We start from the raw sequence: 21,024 nt of genomic DNA on the forward strand, positions 1-21,024 counted from the left end.
ATTTCATTTAAATAATTTAAGATCCTTGCATCCACAGAAGCCTGCCTTTTCATTGTGTTCCAACTCCATAGGAACATTCATTCAACAAATATTTATCTTCTCTGTGGGTTAGTGACCATATTATTCCTTTGACCCTCATAAAGAGGAGATGCATCACTTTTTATACAATTTTAGGAAAAAAGTTGCCTTCACACTCAAATCAATCCTTTTACCCAATAAGAAAAGTAGCATAATTGGGCCTGACACATAGTCCTCATCTGATTTTATTTTGCTTTGCTGTTGAATTTTTTTTTTTAATTTAAAAAGTCTTAAAATATTTTTCTATTGCAAAGTCATACTTGTTGGTAAGGTTTTGGGGTTTCTTAAATGCTAAAAGAAATCACTTTTTAAGTATTCTGTTCCAAGCAAAACCACTGTTCTCTCTCTTTTTTTCTAATTTATTTATTTTATTTGTTTATTTTTGGCTGTGTTGGGTCTACGTTGCTGCACGTGGGCTTTCTCTAATTGTGGCGAGCAGGGGCTGCTCTTTGTTGTGGTGCGCGGGCTTCTCATTGCAGTGGCTTCTCTTGTTGCGGAGCATGGGCTCTAGGCACACGGGCTTCAGTAGTTGTGGCTCGCAGGCTCTAGAGCTCAGGCTCAGTAGTTGTGATGCATGGGCTTCCTTGCTCCACGGCATATGGGAACTTCCTGGACCAGGGCTCAAACCTGTGTCCCATGCATTGGCAGGTGGATTCTTAACCACTGAGTTCACTCGGTGGCCTGGGGAATGGGTGGCAGTGGAGGTTTAACTCGTGATATCCTAGCTGCTAGCTAGCCAACTTACATACATTACAGCGTGTTACATAATAGCACGGTTAATCCTTATAAATGTAATAGGAGAAAATAGAAGGGTTAACATTATTGCACATTCATGTAGTCACACCTAGTTGACCGTTTACATATTCCATGACTTCAAACTTCTAGTGCAATAGTCTTTGTTCTGTGAGAATCTTTCCCTGTCATTTCTGTTATTAAATTCTGAGAAGCCTTACAAATGCTAGAGCTCTGGGTGGGAGAGAGAGCCAGATCAGTTTGGTTCTAGTAGTCACTGTGCAGCAGCCACCATCCTGGGAAGGTGGGCTCCTCGTTGCTGTGGCAGGAATTATAGGAAGAATCATTTCCATTTGAAAAAATTACCTGTGTTGTAGGTCAGCCTCAATCTGCAATTCAATTCCATTCTAAGTGGAGGTTTATTTTGCAACACATGATATGTCCAACAGGCACGGTGTTTTGGATTTATGTTGTCTTTCAAATAAAGATCTCAGGGGGCTCCGTGGCACAAATAGAGAAAACTAATATATACTGAATGATACACATTATCAGGAACTATTCCAGGAGCTTTTACATTCATTATCTCATTTAATCCTCACACCTATTATATAAGGTAGGTATTATTATCACTCTCATACAACCAGAGTAACTGAGACTCCAAACCAGTTAAGTAACTTGCCTAAGGTCAAAGAGCTAGTAATTGGAAGAGATAAAATGTGAATAGAGATTTTTCAACTCTAGGGAAAGCCCTTGAACTTGCCCATGCCATGATAACTTTTTCACAGGACAGATCATGCTGGGAAGGGGTTATGGGGGCAGGCAAATAATTAAATATGACACTCCATTTGTCAGTCTGGGCTGAACACTAACCACAGGATTCACCTGGCTCTGGCAGACCTCCTGAAGAGGCCTGGATAACAGTTGTAAGCTTGAGTTACATAGCCCCAGTCCTGCCAGGGACATGTGAAATTTGGCCAGAGCAACAATAGTCCTCCATCCTGCATGGTCATGGAGACAAATGTAAAATATACAGGGATAACTTTTTCCTAAGACTTGGTGAATCAAAACATTGTTTTCATCATTTCTGGACCGTTTCCGAAATGTGCCTTGCGAAATCTCCCAGTGTCAAGATTTCTCCAACACAAGGCTTAGACTTTAGCCTTAAACAGCTCACAAGCAATTCTGAATCAGACTAGAAGTAGGAATGGCTCAAGAATATGTGACTGGGTCGAGGAGGGGAAAGGAAACAACAAAAACAAATGCTAACTTTTTTTTTCTTACTCTCCTAAGAAATTTGGCTCCGATCAAATTTGACTTATTCAGCTATTTGTTTTGGTTCTTACTGAGTGCCTTTCCTGGAAAAAGCACAAAGAACTTTGTAGACCTTAAAGAAAATTCCCAAATGTAAACAGTCAATCTCTAAAACTGCTTTGAGAGGTCACTGACACATAAATATTACACGTACCTATAAAATCTAAAAGGAAGGGACACACATAAGAAAGAAAGAGAAAAAAACAAAACAAAAAAAGTCTTGGGAAAAAAACACCCTACCAGGGTAAAATCAAAAGGATATTTGGAGGTTGGGATGAAAAAGGAATGAAGTGTAGAAGCTGGTCTGCCCTGGCCTCATTCTTATTTATCCAAATGAATGTGCCCTTCAGGGTTTAAACTATCTCTGTCCATCTCTCTCCACTTGCTGAGCTGATCTTACGCACCGTGCCCGCCCCCTGCTGCCCCACCAACCCCAAGTGTTTGTATTAAGAAGAGGCTCCTCTGGGAGACTAGAAATCCATACCCTTCAGAGGTGACAATAGGCAGCTGCAGACAGACTGGCTGACGGGATCTGGCTTGAGTCCCCAGAGAGGTGAACGGTACAGTTGGAAGTTAAAACTTTTGAGGAGGCATGAGTCTCCTTCTGATCTGTGGGGAAAGGAAGCCAGTGGACCAGACAGGCATCTTACCTCTGAGCCTTGAACACTCAGGAAATGGAGATGCTCCCCTGGCTTCACCTCTAACTGCCCTGTGACCCTGAGTAGCCACTTAGCCTCTCTGTGTCTCAATTTTCTCGGCTGTTCAGAGAAAGAGGTCGACTGTGTTCATGCAAAGGATGGTTTGTTTATTTTTCTTTTATTTTGCTCAGCAAAAGATTTCAAGCTATTCAGTTGGATTAGTTAATCTCCTATCTTTTCCATCTTTAAAATCTTCTGACAGTACTCTGGTGATGCAGGAACTACGTAGGGTTTTTCTATCTTGCATTACAAATTTTACAATCTGAGTAAGGGTTTTTTTTTTTTTTTTTTTTAAGTACTGTGGAAAATGAACCTTCTCCAAGAAGCCTGGAAACTCTAACTTGCCATCTCTCCGATTCTTTCCCTCTGCCTCCCCCCCTCCCCCTCCCCGCAAGCTGTCACATCGGAAACACTGAGCAGTCTTGCTGAGGGAGGGAAGCTGTGGAGCTTGCCTCCTGGGGACTTAGAAGGGGAGCGGAGCCTCTCAGTCAAGCACAGGGTGAGCCAGTTCTGTCCTTCCCTATGTGACCCACCTATGTGGGATTTAGACCCTCAAAGAGGTTAAGGGTGGAGGAATTTGAGAATGAGGGTCAGGAAACCTAAATAAGCCTTCGGGTCAAACTCCTGCAGCTCCTGGCTGATATAAGGAAGATTGCGGGGAAAGCAAAATTGGCCTATAGGTCAGTTCTGAAACTGGTGGCTGTATTTTATTTCTCAACTAACCCTCATCTCTTGCCCACTTCTCTGTTTCTCTACTTCCAGGCTATTCCTCTCTCCTTTTCCTTTCCAGCCAAGGTATTCAGCCATTGCTGAATGTACTGACACTTAATTATGTTCCCTGGGCCTGTCCCTTTTGCTAGCAACATACTTCCATCTAAAAATCCCTGCTGTGGTAGAGCCATCCCTTTGAAATCCCTGTTCTTATCCACTGTCACTACACTTAGTGCTAAAACGTCCTCAATAACTTTTCCACTCACTCCTTAAAGCCATTGTCTCCAAGGCTTCTGAGCTCATCATTCTATTCACATGGCCTCTGGGGAATCAACAGGGATGTAATTTAATCCGATGGCCTTTCCCAAGTCTTCATCCTCTTTAATTTCTCTGGAGCATTCGATATTCTTAACCACCATGTTGAAACACTTTTTCTCTTGGCTCTCCTACTATCTCCTCTTCTTTTCTTCACTAGCTCTTCTTCTTTTTAACTCCCCAAATGGGAGCCTCCTCTGATGTTTGTCTGTTCTCTTTCCTCTTTCTCTCTCTCATGCTGATTTCATCCTCTGGCATTGCTTTAGCTCCCACTTGACATAATGATTCCCCAATCTGGAAGGACCAAATCTCAGTTATAAAATTCTTCCTCCCAGTACATAGGAGTCCACAGTCTCTGGGCCTAAGTTACCTTTCCAGTCACATTTGTTCTTAGTTTATTTCTAAGAGGTAGTATAATATACTTCAAAGATCAAGGATTTAGAGGCAGAGAGATATGATTACAAATCTTGCCTCCATTGTTTACTGGCCATGAGATCTTTGTTTTCTCATTTATAAAACAAGGATACAAATAGTACTTAAAAGAGATTTTTAAATGTATTTTTATTGCAGTATAATTCACACACATTACATTAGTTTCAGGTGTATAACGTAATGATTCAATATTTTTATATAGTGCAAAATGATCATCACGATAAGCCTAGCTAACATCTGCCATCATACATCGTTACAAAATTTTTTTCTTGTGATGAGAAGGTTTAAGATTTATTCTCTTAACAACTTTCAAATATACAATCAGTATTATGAACTATATTGGCCATGCTGCACATCCCCATAACTTACTTATTTTATAACTGGAAGTTTGTACCTTTTGACTCCTTTACCTGTTTTGCCCACCCCTTCCCTCCCCACTCTCCGCCACTAGCAGCCACCAATCTATTCTAAACAAGCTGTTTCTGACACTTCAAGATAGCGTGTCTGGCACCTCACAGGTCCTCAACAGCTAGAAGTTACTATTATTTTTTTGTTACAGTGATGATATGAACAATCACAAACCTTTTAAATCAACCACCAAATGCTGTGTACAGGATACTGTGGGCTGGGGAGGAAGCTATAGGATTCAGCAACCCACAGCATTAACTGGGGTGAGGACAAGGCAATTAGAGCAAAGATTATAGAGGTAGCTCTTTAGATAGCTCTGGTATTCCTGTGCCCATCCAGTGAGCATAAATCCTCTGCCTCACACCCTGTTCACACCCTGGATAAAATCCCTCAGGGCAGAGAGGGTCTGACAGTGTGGACTGGGGGACTGTCCAGTACAGAGATCAGCTTCAAACTATGTCTTTAGAAGTTTTACTTCTAGGGAGAATGAGTATTATGAATGGATATTAGGAATAAGCTGAAGTACTTCACATGCATTATCTCAATACAGTCTTTACAGTAACCCTCTGAAGTTGGTACTAATTTGAGCCTGATTTGGGGCAGTGAGAAAACTGAAGCTTGAGATTAAGAGTCTGCCCAAAGTCACACAGTTAGTGAGTGGCAGAGCCAAAACTCAAACCCAGGTCTGTCCAGGTCCAGAGCCCAAGTGTTCCCTATTTCAGCAGTACCCAACCTTTTGGGCACCAGGGACTGGTTTCATGGAAGACAATTTTTCCACAAACGGGGAGCGGGGGGATGGTTCAGACGTTAAGGTGAGCCATGGGGAGCGGCAGATGAAGCTTCACTCACTTGCCCACTGCTCACCTCCTGCTGTGCAGCCCCCTTCCTAACAGGCCACGGACCAGTACCCGTCCGCAGCCTGGTGGTTGGGGACCCCTGCCCTATTTCACTCTACTGCCGTAATTTTCAGGCTGACTGAAGCACACAAGCCCAAGTTATGAGCACGTGGTAGCTCACGCTGACATTAAAATGACTGGCATCTGTTCTACCTGTTTCCAGGCAGAATAGAACATCTCCTGTTGACATTATAAAGTAACTCCACCACAGAATCAATCCTGGTCACCACCAAACATTCAAACTAACTATCAGAAAGTTAACATTATAGAGAAAAGAACTGTTTCTGAAGTTAAATCACTTCCAGAGAAGTGCAGCTGAACTCTGAACAAATATGGCAAACTATTGGTTGGAACTCCCTCTAGAATTTGATTGCATAAACCAGAAGGCACTTAGTTCAGCTGTAGTCTTTGAAAATGTCCATAATCTCCCAAAATCAAATGGTTGTGGCCTTTAAGCTTTTAGAATGTAATCATTTCCATTTATGAGTGGAGTCAGTTGTTTCACAATTCTAACACTGTTTACCTAAGAACCAGTAAAATGCACAGGAAAGGAAAATAGGCTTTAGAGTCAAGCAGATTCCTGTCAACAGCCAAGGCCAGATACTAAAAAATCTCAATTTCACATACTCTCCAGGGCTCTTGTGCCCAACTCAGGTAAAGCCTGCTGTTGAATGGTTTTGTTCACTTACCCCAGTCAACTAATGGGAGCAACAAAGGATCAGCCAGAGTAAGGTCTAGGTCATCAGAGGCCAGAGAGTAATTACACCTTGACATTCCACTTTTACACCAGTGGGCCTCATGCTTTTAAAATTGTGGAGCCCTCTGAGGATCAAATGAAAACTACCTCTTCTTCCCAGAAAAGTGCTTCATCTTTGGAGCCAGACACAGCTGGAGCTGAATCTTGACATCACTACCTAATAGTTGTGCTTCCATAGGCAAGCTACTTAGGCCTTAATTTGAAGGCTTTAATTTCATTGAAGGCCTTAATTTCTTGATCCATAGAGTGGGGAAATCATAGTATGAATCTCACAGATTTGTGATGAGGGTTAAATGAGTTGATGCATTGAACACTGAGAGACCCCACAAGGGAGTGTAGTGTAGTCATGAGGAAGACAGACCCTGGAGTCTGAATTTACAACCTACTAGTTGTGGGATCACTTAACCACTGCTCCTCAGGTTCTCCATCTGTAAAATGGGGATAATAGTCATAGTGACCAATTTCATAGCATTATTGTGAGGATGAAAAGAATTAATATGTATAAAGCACTTATAGCCCAACACATAAACAGCCCCCCCTCCCCAAATCGTAGCCATTATTATGATCTCAGAGTCTGGTACATGGCAAGTATTCAATACATGGTAGTTATTACTAAGCTCCGATTACAAACATCTAAGATAGGAGTTGTGTCCTCTCTCCTCATGGTTCTTAAATGGTTTCTCATATACTATTCTGTGTGTATACTCTTTGGTACATAGTATATATAGTATCAATTGACTGAGTGAGGTAACCAGCTATGAAAATATATCCCACACAATTGGCTGCACATGAAAATATAATAAACCGATGACATGGCCCAAGCTATAACGTGATTTCTATTTCAAAACCTTGAATCTCTCTGACAGTAGCCATGCAGAATATAACCCAGTGAAATACCAGTCGATGGCTCTTACATTTTTCTCTAGCTGGCATTTCCAAAGCATCTTCTGAAGCAGGGTGTATAGTCTCTGTCTCGTGTAAGTCAGAATCATTCAATCAGGTTCTACAGACACACTGTGGTCATTCATCATGCCGGGAGCAGGGACCAGACACTCAGTAACTGTCTGATCCAGAAAGTTGTATTCTTTTCTCTTTTTTTTGGAAAGTCATATTCATTTATTCCAGTGGTTCTCTCATTTATTCCAGTCCCAGAGCATCCTCATCACCTGGCAACTTGTCAGAACTACAGAATCTGACTTACAGAATTAGAAACTCTAGGAGTGAGGCCTAGCAATCTGTGTTTTAACAGGCCCTCTGGGGGATTCCAGTGCCTGCTCTGGTGTAGACTCTGCTGATCAACTTGAGATTCAGAGAGTAAGTCCATCAGGCATACAGTTCTCAGAGAAAACTGTGCTTTCAAAGAGAAACAGACCTGGTCATGCCCTCCTATTACCCAAAATTACCCCCTAACTTCAATAGGGCCTGCTTCATTATTCCTCTAATACGGTGAGGACAGATGTCACTGTGTGGGACCCACTCTTCTCCTACAGATACTTGTATACAGCTAGAATCGGCAAATGTGTATAGCAAAAGAGATTTGTAAAAGGGCAGCAGTCTTGGGACGTGAGGGATGGGAAAGGAACAAGTATAGGGGCTGCAAGGACTATAGGAGGAGGTTTGGGTCCATTGTAGGAACATGAACTTCAGTCCTTTTCCAGCACCTGCTGCTGGAGCCACCTTCCTGTCCCAGAGCACCGCCCTGAGCTCTGGTTCCCTCCACCCTCATGTGGCTCGGCTTTTCATCTGTGTGTCTACTTCAAATTGGACTCAGAAGTAGAGCCATCAGTCATGCCCTGTTCAGGTTAGAGGTGAAAGGTCACAGAGCGGGATCCGTGCTGCACGCCAATGTTGATGGCCATCACAGAATACGCATCTCATTTCTTGTGGTAGTCACTTAGGAAAAGTGAGCAGGAAATGGCAGCTTAGTCACAAGCAGTGTCCTCCAGAGGAGTCATTCCAAGTATATCATCACCTAAGGTGTAACTTCCCAGAGGTGAAAAGAGATAAAGTCACTGAGTCTGTCCACCTAATCCATCTGCCATCTACATAATTACAATTTTTTTAAACTACCCATGGTTCATTGCTTTCATACCTAAAGTTAATGGATCTAAAAGGGGCACACGTCCCCTCTTAGTATTCATCACTCAGGTTACAGAAGCCACCAACATCCGCCTGGCCTCTCTAGCAGCTGTTTAGACAGGACTGCACTACTCACATCGACTCACATCTAAGGACTCACATCTAAAATGTTCTCCCTTCATTTTCCTTCCGTGAAGAGCTCATTTAAACCTGAATACAGTTGTGCTTCAAACATTTCTAGGGGAAGAAGCACAACTGGATTTTAGAATAATGTATCAACTTCTACATCAACTTTGATTTTTCTCCCCCCAGAAAAATTATATAATTTTTTAAACCGCACTGAGGCAGATGTGTGTTTACTTTGAGAAGTAAAAATGTTAACATTTAAACTGAAAGCCTGTTTCAGTTTTAAGGTACTTAATTGCCTTACAGCATATAATAAACGGAGCCCATCTTGTCATTCAACTAATGGAGGGAGTGATAAAGAGATAGGAGCCCAGGACCCTATTCATTCCAGTTTTCCTTTGTACTTGGTTTACTTTGGCATCGTGCCTCATGTGTATTTTACACTTCTTTACATTTTGTACATCCCTGTATGACAAATACTTGTCAAACAAAAACTAAACAGATTTATAACCCCTTAACTTGAAATGAGCCAAAATTGAACTGCCAAAACTTTATGACTTCATTTTCTTTCATAGTTTTCCACTACATTGGTTCAAGCAGACAAACTCCACTTGAGGTCAAGCAGAGGTCATTTCACTTTCATTACCAAAATATAATTTACAATATGCCAGACCTAAACAAGTTTAGCCTAAAGGGTCTGTATAATGTAAACCATCTGTTCCTCAACAATACAGCTAATTTCCTGCCGTCACCGTACAGTCTACTGACTGCTTCTTTAAGGGTTTTTATGATTTTTTAACTAGGTCAGGATTTATGTAAAATTTGAAAATGAGTCTATAGTTAAGACTCATTTGTACCAAATAACTTGAGCATTTAAAAACTGCAAATCACTGTGTAAAGTGTTCCCCTGAAACCAAGCCCTGAGCAGTTTTTTTTCTGGGTATTTCTATGCTGGCTGCTGCACAGGTGTTCCAAGGAATGGTTTTGTGAAATTGGTCATTTTGGTTACTTTCCGTGCTTTTTTTCCAAAGCAAATCCCAAAATTTGGTTCTGACTAGCTCTGATGATCTATTCCTTCCTTCTGTCAGCTGGAGATGATGTGGGACTCTATGCCGTCTGGCCCACCAGGTTTTGGTGAGCTATGACAAGACCCACTTTGGGTCAAAACATACTTTTTCATGTGTCTGAACAGAGAGAAAGAAGAACAATTATCGTTCCACAGAGTGACCACACACTGAAGGCTGACCTCACAGCCCTGCAAGGTGTCAGGCCCCAGGCTGAGCCTCCAGAGACATGCTGTGTCCAACTGGGGTTGCCGGCCAGCCAGCTTCTCTGGTTTCAAACAGAAGGCCTTGTACACACAAGGGCAGCAATTTTGGCCCTCCTAAAAATTCTTGAGACTTTTCTAAGCCTCCTTCTCCATCTGTAAAATGGCAAGAGTAAGAGTTCTTCTTCCAAAGCTGAATACCAGAGAACTAATTTTCTTACCTCAGTGTATGGGAATGCAGCCGGCTTTCTTAGCCATGAAGCCCCAGGGGCCGTGTGTCAGGCCAGCGCCAAGGTCCCGTCCACCTCCTCTTCTCTTCCAGTCCCCACCAGTTTGGCCTGCTTGCTTCCTTTCCCATCTGCCACCATCCACTCTTCCACGTGGGTCTTTGCTCCCTCCACCTCCATCCGCATCTTCCAGAATCCTCAGAGGAGCAGACCACAGGCCACTCAAATTCTTACCCGCCCTCGGGTTCCAAAACAGAGTCTCTGTCATTTTTAAAGAATTTTTTTAAAAACCAGCAACTACAGGAGAACAGAGAAAGATTAACAAGAAGAAATTTAAACTTTCGTTTTTTAAACGTAGAATTATAGATGGCTATCTAGACCTATTTAAGACTGCAAATAGATCTAAATCATTTGCATTGACTCCACTTTCTGGATTACTTCCCTAAGAAGGATAATAAAATTGATTTAAAGAGCACTTATTAGGTGGAAATTACTTTCATACATTATTGCATTTAATCCCTACTGTAATTATGGAAGCTGGATATTATATTATTTTATAGATATGGAAAAAGAGGTTCAGAAAAGTTAAGAAACTCACCCAAGGTCAGCCACCTAATATATAGGACTTATCCCACGGGGTTTTTATAGTAAATGAGTTGATAATTGTCAGGTGCTCAGAACAGTGTCTGGCGCATAGTAAGTGCTATATAAATATTAACTATTAATAATAGAAAGCGGCAGGTCCAAGATGCAAATTCAGATTTGTATGAGTTCAAAGGTTACATGGTTTGAATTACCCCACACTGCCTGTGGGTTAAGCTTCAGCAGGGGAAGGGGGAAGAGTCCTAATGCCTCATTAGATCAGTCTAATATTCCTTGGGTTTAGTTCCTCATTCCCACTTTCCCTCAAAAATAGTTTATTACTCAGTCCCATACCCTCTCTATCACCAAAAGCATGGGGGATCCTGTTTAGGTCAAAAAGTAAGTAATACCTACCATGCCATTCAAGGGGCTTTCACATAAATTGGATTCAATAACATCATTAGGTAAAGTTCTGATGGAAATCCGTGTCGTAATGTCATGTGGGAAAAATTCACTTTGGATTACTCTGGCCACGAAAGCACAATCAAGCTGAGGGCTGCAAGAGTTAAAAAGTAAGCTTGGTTACTCTTCCCACCACCTACATTCTGTTCTCTCAAAGGAACTCCATAGCAACCACAGAATCCTGACCCTAGAAGCAAAAGGAAAAACAGTGAAGGAATTGTGATTGCAGAATAAATTTCCTGGATTCAGTCAGATAGAAAGATGGGTCATATGTTTTTAAATTATTCACTTTTTTGAATTGATAATACATTCACCTGGTTCATAAATTCAAAAGTATAAAAAAGCAGGGCTTCCCTGGTGGCACAGTGGTTGAAAGTCCGCCTGCCGATTCAGGGGACACGGGTTCGTGCCCCGGTCTGGGAAGATCCCACATGCCGCGGAGCGGCTGGGCCCGTGAGCCATGGCCGCTGAGCCTGCGCGTCCGGAGCCTGTGCTCCGCAACGGGAGAGGCCACAACAGTGAGAGGCCCGCGTACCGCAAAAAAAAAAAAAGTATAAAAAAGCATAAAGTGAAAAATCTCCCACCTCTGCCCCCCTCCTCCTAGTTCCCACCTCTATATCCTGCCAATAACCACTGCTGTTTCTTGAGTATCCTTTCAGAGTTTCTTTATGCCTGTGGGCAGAAATATGAATATATTTATTCTTTTTCTCCTCCTCTTTCACACAAAAGCAGCATACAGCATTAACTGTTCTTTTGCTTTTGATTTTTAACTTAGTAGTAGGATTTTGGATATCAGTACATAGAAAGTGTCCTCATTTGTTCTTACAACTGTATAATATTCTCACAAATGTATAATATTCTTTTTACTAGCTCCACCACAATTAATTTAATGTTTCCATTAAGTAGACATTTAGGTTATTTCTAATCTGTTACAAACAATACTATAATTAATAGGACTGTATTAATAAGTTTCAATTGCCTAAATGTTTAAAGCAAGAAGTTGCCATTACTTTCAGCAGAAGTAACTTTACTGTAAGACATTTATAAATACAACCCCCATAAAATCTGCTTTAACAAATTAGTGAGACCTATAGATGATAAGAAATATTATTTGCATGGAGGAATTAATGTTTCAAAATTCTCAGTTCTATTTTGTCGTCTTAAGTGGGTATTTTGCTGCAAGTTTATTTACACTTATAATAAGGTTAATGGGCATTTTGCCCTGCAAAAATTAGCCTAGAACAGAGCTAATCATCATGAATTCTAGATTAGTAGAGTTTGGGTTAGAGAAAATTTTTAGTTAATTTTCTAAACTGTTGATTTAAACTGTGTACAGAGAGCTCTGAATTCCATATGTATTTGCAAAATCATCAGCTTCAATTGGGATACTCACAGCAGTACTTTTTTCTAAAAAATAAGGATTTAAAGTACATTTAAAGGGATTATTTTAAAAATCCATTTAGGTACAAATGCATTGCTTTTATGACTTTTTCCCTAACAAATTAGATTAAATGTCAGGATAGATCGGAGGTGAATTTCAAAAATAGTAAAAACACATGACATAATAGACATTTACTGTCAAGATCAAATGTCACAATTTAGTATTTATTTATTTAGTATTTATTTTCATTGTGAGCTAGATGCTTTCTCCTGTCTGTTTTCAGGTCAATCAGTAAATAACCCGCTTGCAAAGCCATAGTTGGTTCAGTTGGTTCGAAAGTCAATAGCTCCCTTCAAAAAACTGAAATCTGGGGGACTTCCTGGAGGTCCAGTGGTTAAGACTTCACGCTCCCAATGCAGGGGGCATGGGTTCAATCCCTGGTTGGGGAACTGAGATACCGCATGCCACACAGTGCAGCCAAAAAAAAAAAAAAAAAAAAAAAAACTTGAAATCTGATTGAGAGGACAAAGTATATTCATAAAAAGAGCAGCAATAGCAAGGTAATAATAGCTAAAAGTTAAATAGCCCTTACCATGTGCCAGACATCATGCTGAACACTTGACAAATGTTAGCTTACTAAAAGTTCACAAGAACCCTACGAGATAAGTACGATTATCATCCCATTTTATAGATGAGGGAATTGAAGCACAGCGTGGTTAAATATTGTACCCAGGGTCACACAGCTGGTAAGTGGAGAGGGCAGAATTCCAATTCGAACTGTGGCTGCGGAGGTCAGCGTGTAGCCAGTCACCTCACTGCATCCTGCACGTAGTGGCATTCAGACGGTAAAGCCAGAGGGATTCCAGAGGAGGCAAAGATCAGAGTGGTCGGGGAGAGTTTGACAGCAAGGATTCGATAAGTAGAGAGAAGCACATTCCAAACCTCCCCACCTCCACTATGAGCACCTCAGAACAGTCTTTTGTTTTGGTTTCTCTGGCTTTTAGCTCAATATATACCTTAGAAATAGGAGAGCATTGGAAGAACAAAGGTATTAGGCAAGAACATGCATGACATTTGCATGTGGACTATGAGGAGACCTATTCAACTAAAGTGATGCCATCATGTAGAGGTGTAGCAAGGGTAAGACCAGATCACAAATACTCTTAAGTGCCAGGCTAAGGATTAAGGCTGTATCCTCAGCAGCAGTGCTTCTCACACTCTAACATTCAACAGAATCACCCGGGGTCTTGTTAAATGCACATCCTCATTCCGTAGGTCCGAGTTGGGTCCAAGAGTCTGCATTTGCAGTGAGCTTCAAGTGATGCTGATGTTGCTCTTCCCAAGACCACTCTTTGAGTAGCAAGATTCTAGGTAACAGCAGGAAACCATTGTTGGAGCAGGGGGTGTGGATGGAGGGATAGGGGAGTGATGGACAAAAATCTGCCTATGCCTGAGTTGCAGCCAACAATTCTAAAGACTTCTAGATGTACAATGTTGTAATTAATTTGATGTACAGAACCTTTCTCAATATGCCTCACCCCTCCTTTCAGATGCCAGGATGTCTTGCCTTAGAAAATGTTTTAAACCACACTTTCCCTTTCTCTCATACAGAGCAAGGCTAAAGAGCTGCCTCTTTCTGCTGTACGTTTTATGGAAGAATTGGGTGAATGTGCCTTTGGAAAGATCTATAAGGGCCATCTCTATCTCCCAGGCATGGACCATGCTCAGTTAGTTGCTATAAAGACCTTGAAAGACTATAACAACCCCCAGCAATGGACAGAATTTCAACAGGAAGCCTCCCTGATGGCCGAACTACACCACCCCAATATTGTCTGCCTTCTAGGGGCTGTCACTCAGGAACAACCTGTGTGTATGCTTTTTGAGTATATGAATCAGGGGGATCTCCATGAGTTCCTCATCATGCGGTCCCCACATTCAGATGTTGGCTGTAGCAGTGATGAAGATGGGACTGTAAAATCCAGCCTGGATCATGGAGATTTTCTACACATTGCAATTCAGATTGCAGCCGGCATGGAATACCTGTCTAGTCACTTCTTTGTCCATAAGGACCTTGCAGCTCGCAATATTTTAATCGGAGAGCAACTTCACGTAAAGATTTCAGACCTTGGGCTTTCCAGAGAAATATACTCCGCTGATTACTACAGGGTGCAGAGTAAGTCTTTGCTGCCCATTCGCTGGATGCCCCCTGAAGCCATCATGTATGGCAAATTCTCTTCTGATTCAGATATCTGGTCTTTTGGGGTTGTCTTGTGGGAGATTTTCAGTTTTGGACTCCAGCCATATTATGGATTTAGTAACCAGGAAGTGATCGAAATGGTGAGAAAACGACAGCTGTTACCATGCTCCGAAGACTGCCCCCCCAGAATGTACAGCCTCATGACAGAGTGTTGGAATGAGATTCCTTCCAGGAGACCAAGATTTAAAGATATTCACGTCCGGCTTCGGTCCTGGGAGGGGCTCTCAAGTCATACCAGCTCTACTACTCCTTCCGGTGGAAATGCCACCACGCAGACAACCTCCCTTAGTGCCAGCCCAGTGAGTAATCTCAGTAACCCCAGATATCCCAATTACATGTTCCCGAGCCAGGGTATTACACCACAGGGCCAGATTGCTGGTTTCATCAGCCCACCAATACCTCAGAACCAGCGATTCATCCCCATCAATGGATACCCAATACCTACTGGATATGCAGCGTTTCCAGCTGCCCACTATCAGCCAACAGGTCCTCCCAGAGTGATTCAGCACTGCCCACCTCCCAAGAGTCGGTCCCCAAGCAGTGCCAGTGGGTCAACTAGTACTGGTCATGTGACCAGCCTGCCTTCATCAGGATCAAATCAGGAAGCAAATATTCCCTTACTACCACACATGTCGATTCCGAATCATCCCAGTGGAATGGGTATCACCGTTTTTGGCAACAAATCTCAAAAACCCTACAAAATAGACTCAAAGCAACCATCTTTGCTAGGAGACTCCAACATTCATGGACACACCGAATCTATGATTTCTGCAGAACTGTAAAATGCACAACTTTTGTAAATGTGGTATACAGGAAAAACTAGAAAGTCGTAGAAAAGATTTATATTCAAATGTTTTTATTAAAGTAAGGTTCTCATTTAGCAGACATTGCAACAAGTATCTTCTGTGAAGTTTAACTGTGTCTTACCAACCAGGGCAAACACCAGCCAGAAAAAAAACATTGTGGGATTAACACTCCATCAGGGTGTAGGCCATGCCACTGGGATTGGTACATCTGGTTTCAAGTACTGAAAACTGCAAACCAGTGAAGAGGAAATGAACCTTATGACTAAGTATCAAACCAAAAAGGAAAGTCAAACGGTGCTTTGTGTATTCACCTTTGGCTGCCATGACTGTTCTCTCCCCAAAATGTATATACCATAGCATTTGTCTACCTGCTGTCTTTTCTTCAGGACAGATGTTCAGGAATTATGTTGATTCAGTTTAGACTCTATGCATGTTTGTATGGAAGTGATGTTCAGAATCAGTGAGGAAACTTTAGGCCAGATTTAAAATCCCAGATGGAAACGAGCCATAAGTGTAAGTTTCCCTGAAGCCTTCTACAGAGTGGGGCTTCTTTGGGAACGTGAAAAGTGTGCCTCTTTGTGAGTCTCCTCTGTTGATCATGAAGGCTTTTTCCACAGTGTGTTTACACAAGCCCTTGAAATAACACAGGGCATCAGATCATAAGGCTAGATGTGGATGCTGAAATTGACCGCCGGTTGATAGTTCACTGTGTTGCATTAGAAATGAGGCACCAAAGGCAGCACAGTCAGGAAAATGGTCCCTTGGCCTAGCTCAGCATCCATGGGAAAGGAACAAGGGTTCCCATGGGGACAGCCTCACAGGAGCTTCCCTGGACCAATAACATTGAAGAATAGAGGTGTGGCTACAGACCAGCCCATCCATGCTTGCATCCTCCTGCATATGAGCTGTCTAAGGTATGGGGGTGCATATGATTAGTGGACTCTGGGGAAGGAGGAAACTCTCTGACACCAATATCTAGTTAATTTAAAGTTTCTCTCACTTTTTTTTTTTTTTTTTTCTGATCTGGAAATGTTCACAGATTTTATTCTAGCACCAAGAGTTATGACAATGTATTCATAGTGTTAGTTGGAATCCAAAGACTGAATTCTATTTGCAAAATATTATAGTATTTTTAAAAAACAAGTACTGAGTTCTCACTTCAAAGATAACCATGAACTGAAAATTTTAAGCTGGTAACTAGAAACAACGTGATCATTTTTGCCTTAGTTAGAGGAAGGAAGGTATCAAATGTGCATCTCATGCCTTACCTGCTAGCCATCTTCTGCCAAGTTTAGCATTCTTATGGGTTTCAAGTTCTATATAGAAAGGAATGTTATGATTGATTTTTCTCTTGTTAAAAGAATAAGTCATTTATTCTAAGAGCAATGTCTCAAAGTCTCATTTTTTTATTTTACAGCTGAAGAGACTTATAAAGAGACTTACAGGATATAAAGTAATTCCTGGAAATGATATTTCATGAGGAGAATGTAAGAGACTTAGAAGCACGTTGACATTTCAATTTTGTAAAACAAAAAATTCAATTAGGATGAGAAATCAAAGAAATATGTTTACCAAAATGTGTTGCAATTTTCCCAAACACTGAATCTTCAGACAACAAATGTGGACTTATAGGTACTGTGAACACAAAGAATTGGCTATATTCAGATTTATTCAGAAATAAATTAAGACATATTTTTATGGCATAAATAAGCTGATTCAGAAGTTACATTTCTTAACTTTAGGTAGAGGAGAATATTTGTATCCTTTTGTTGCTATGCAACTGTTTAATGATGAAGATTCAAACCACAGTTTTGTATATCATACGACAATCAATTGTTTTCCAAGAATATTTATTATTTTAAGTAAACACAATTTCAGTGAACCTGAGTTTTTCTAGGAGTCCCTTAAAGGGAAAGTAGCATTCCATGAGCCAGTAAGATATCTACTCTGGAAAAACATTACTATGGGTAAAAAATAAATTCAAATTAGTTTTTTATAAAGAACTATAACATTTATTTTAAACATTTTATAATTACTGAAGTCATTAAGGTGAGCAAACTAAATTTTCAAAACCACTTGTAATAATGTATTTTATAATAGCACTGTGATACTACATAACACAGTCCCTTTTGTATTAAAATATTATTTTTTTCACAGACTGAAAAATACCTTTTGCTTTGTGGGCAATGTTTTGTAAGATGACTTTATTTTCAGATCTTTTCTCTTTTTTGCACAAAACTATGTTTATGGTTTGTATCACAGAAGTGAAATATATCTCTGCATTTTTATATCTGGTCTGTTTCCTTGTTTCCTTTGTTTGTTTTTAACTCGGTATAGATTTTCTTCAAATATATAATGGCAGTATTCAGATATCTCGCCCTATCATATCTTTCCTTATTTTCACTGCATGCATTTAATCACTGTATTACTTAATGTTTGATTTGTTATTATGGGCATTTCAAATAGACAAGCATGAAATTGTAATGACAAGAAGCTTATTTTATATTGGGGATATATGCATTTGTATTTCACACACCAGAGATGATATTAAACACTGATTATTTTATGCTGCTGTTTATTAAAAATGTTTACCATAAAATATTATTTCCTGAATATTGATATCATGGAGGTATTTGGGAACTTTAATATTATCTCTCCTAATGTTTGACATTTCATAGAAAGAGGAATCATAATTCCTATTTACTGCTATTTCATTGAAATGATTATTTTTAAGTAAGCTTTTAAAATAGACTTGGACATTCTTTTGCTAGTGACCATAGGTGGAAGGCAGAATCCCTATGACTTTATGACCATATATCACCCACCTATATATGGCAAGATTCTAATTTTTAAAATCAAAATAATATATTGAATAATTACTTGACAATCAAATGTAATGTGAAAACTGGTTTTTAGAGTTGCATCTTTTTCTGCCTTGATGTTTCCATGTGAACTTAGACATCAAAAATCATCTGAGAATTCTGAAGAAGAAAAAGCTGTGTACATCTTATGTTCAACTTAGACTCCAACCATATTGATAAAATAAAAGAAATGTGGCCATTTAATTGTCACAGCTTATCTTTATGACCTTATTTGCCCAAAAGAAAGAGCTCCCCATCTGGTGATTAATACACACTGTCAAGGAAAATGAGTATCATTATGAAAGTTCAAAGAACTTGTCCATTTCTGCTATTTAATACAGAAGGGGATACAATAAAACCTTCAGGGCCTTATCCATCTGTTTTAGGTACAGCTCTTGTCACCGCCTCAGCGATCAAACTCAATAAAGCAATCGCTTCACATGGCAGTGAGATCCGTGTCAGGCTGGGGTTCTCCCTCTCACTTGAATTCCTCAATCTACCCTTCACTCCCATTTCCTTCTTATGTCTCCAGGCTTTTCCCCTCCCACCATCCCCAATTCCTTCAACTCTGTGATTGGGGCCTCACCCTTAATTCCTTAATCACCAACATCTGCAGGCTCACAGCACCACCTCGGATCATACCTCCTACAAACCACTCAATACTGATTAAAGACGGGCTCTATTATCTACGCACCTTCAAAGATGGTTACCTATCTCAGGGGTTCTCAAAGTATGGTCCTCAGACCAGCAGATTTGGAACTTGTTAGACATGCAGGTTCTCAGGCCTCACTTCAAGGTACTGTGAATCAGAAATTCTGGGGTGGGATCCAGCAATAAGTGAGAATTACAGGCCAGCCTAAAGGCCTGGGGGTGGAAAGTGGGAGGATGGTCATTTACATCCTCAGCAATGTGTATATAAACATTTAAGAACATTTCAGCCACTTTAGTCCCCTTAAAGGTAGTCAAGTTTTACTTCATCAAAAATTCAACACTAAAAACTTTTGCATTAACCATTTGGCAATTGGTTATATTTTCTGTAGTTGTTCACTTGGATAGAAAAGTAACAGCACCTAGATTTGCCAACAATATACTCCTTGTCTAGTTCACTCAAGACCACATTCTTGGAAGGTGACCAAAAGCTTTTTCTTTCATATGGACAAGCACAAAAGAGTTGGTCTCTTAGGGTACCTTTTTTTTGACTCCTTGCATTGCTGATTAACACAACTAAAGGAACTCTCCTCTGCTTTGCAACTTGAGGTCAAGGATAGGCTAGTCTTTCTTGGGAGGGGGGAAGTCCCAGCTCCCAGTAAGCATCAAGCAGAAGCAGCTGCAGAGGCTCCCCGCCTCTCCCGAGCTTCCTGTGACAACCTGACCCAGTTGGCTGCATGCAGTCACCTGTGGCTGGTCCCACTGTGTTCCTTTGCCAGCTGCAGTCTGTCAGTCCCCACTGGCTGGCCTTGGGTGCTCCTGTGCTCCACTGTGCTCCCCTCTGCCTCAGGAGGACAGAAAGCTCTGGGGGAGGTACGAGAGGTGAAGCTCAGACTCTTCATTTATAGAGCCTTTTTTTCAACCAAGAGTTCAAACGCCAAGGAGGAAATGCTATATTAGAGGAGCAGAAGGAATGAGGGAGCACACACATAAGAGGAAAAGTTTTGCAGCTACAAGATGCCTGCACCTGAAGTTTGTTACCGTAAATGCCAAGAGTGTTAGGAAGCTGTTAACTCAGAGGAAGGAGAGCCTTACAAACCATCAAAGCACCCAAGGTCGGCGTAATCCTCTGGGAAATTCGGCTGGGAAGGCTTCACAACAGAGACGTACAGGGAGAAGGTCTGCTTGCCTATTTATGACTACTTGAATCCTAGGCACCTATGACTTGCTTATTCACACGAGGACTATGACATTTGCTGACCAGGCCTGACGTGACACTGATCCTCACCCAACTGACCAGGTTAGTAGCTATTCTTATCCCCAAATGGTTAAATTAGGAGAACGACTCCTAAGATCAGATAGGGCATTACTGTACTTACACTTGTTAAAAGGTCAATATCTCAAGAGGTCAACATGCTGAAATAAGGGGATATTCAATTTGCAGAAAAGTGGTTCTAAAGGTCAATCTTCATGGACCTATGTTCTTGGATGTAAATTCAAAGACACACACGAAACTACAGAACTGGCTGCACAAAGACATAGATTAATGCTCAAGCTCTCCATGGCCGTAGAGGCACATGTAATTTGCATCAGAAATAGGTGGAGATCAGGCTCCATTCTATGACAGGGGCTCCTCAGCCATTGCAGCCCTTGGGCATTAGGGATGTAATTCCAGTTATCATTGGGGTCCATCCTAGCACAGTTCCCTGAAAGGTTTCTTTTGAGTCTCTGCCCCTTAGAATCACTTGAAGGGAGCTGAAACTCCCCAGTGGCATGATCTCGGTAGTTTACTAAGAGTCAACCTGATAAGACTAAAACTAATATTAAGGCAAATGACAGTTTAGGACTGAATTGTACTTCCAGTCACTCTGGAAATGGAGTGTATTAGTCGTATTGGTCAGCCTGGCTGCAGTAATAACTGCAAAATCTCAGCAGCTTGCCTTGCAGGAGCCAATGTTCATTTCTCACTCATGTCAGTCAGCAGAGGTGG

The 21,024-nt window shown here is 41.1% G+C and overlaps 1 protein-coding gene across 1 annotated transcript in view; it reads left to right on the plus strand.

Moving 5' to 3' along the window:
* The window catches only part of ROR1 (receptor tyrosine kinase like orphan receptor 1), a 427,692-nt gene extending 409,583 nt beyond the window's left edge, over positions 1–18,109 (plus strand). The window contains exon 9 of the mRNA XM_060119439.1: positions 14,074–18,109. Within this exon, the coding sequence (XP_059975422.1) occupies positions 14,074–15,501 (1,428 nt within the window). The 3' untranslated portion in view covers positions 15,502–18,109. The remainder of the gene's footprint in view (positions 1–14,073) is intronic.
* Positions 18,110–21,024: the final 2,915 nt, after the last annotated feature.

This window comes from Mesoplodon densirostris, chromosome 2 (assembly GCF_025265405.1).
Source record: "Mesoplodon densirostris isolate mMesDen1 chromosome 2, mMesDen1 primary haplotype, whole genome shotgun sequence".
Classification (NCBI taxonomy): Eukaryota; Metazoa; Chordata; class Mammalia; order Artiodactyla; family Ziphiidae; genus Mesoplodon; species Mesoplodon densirostris.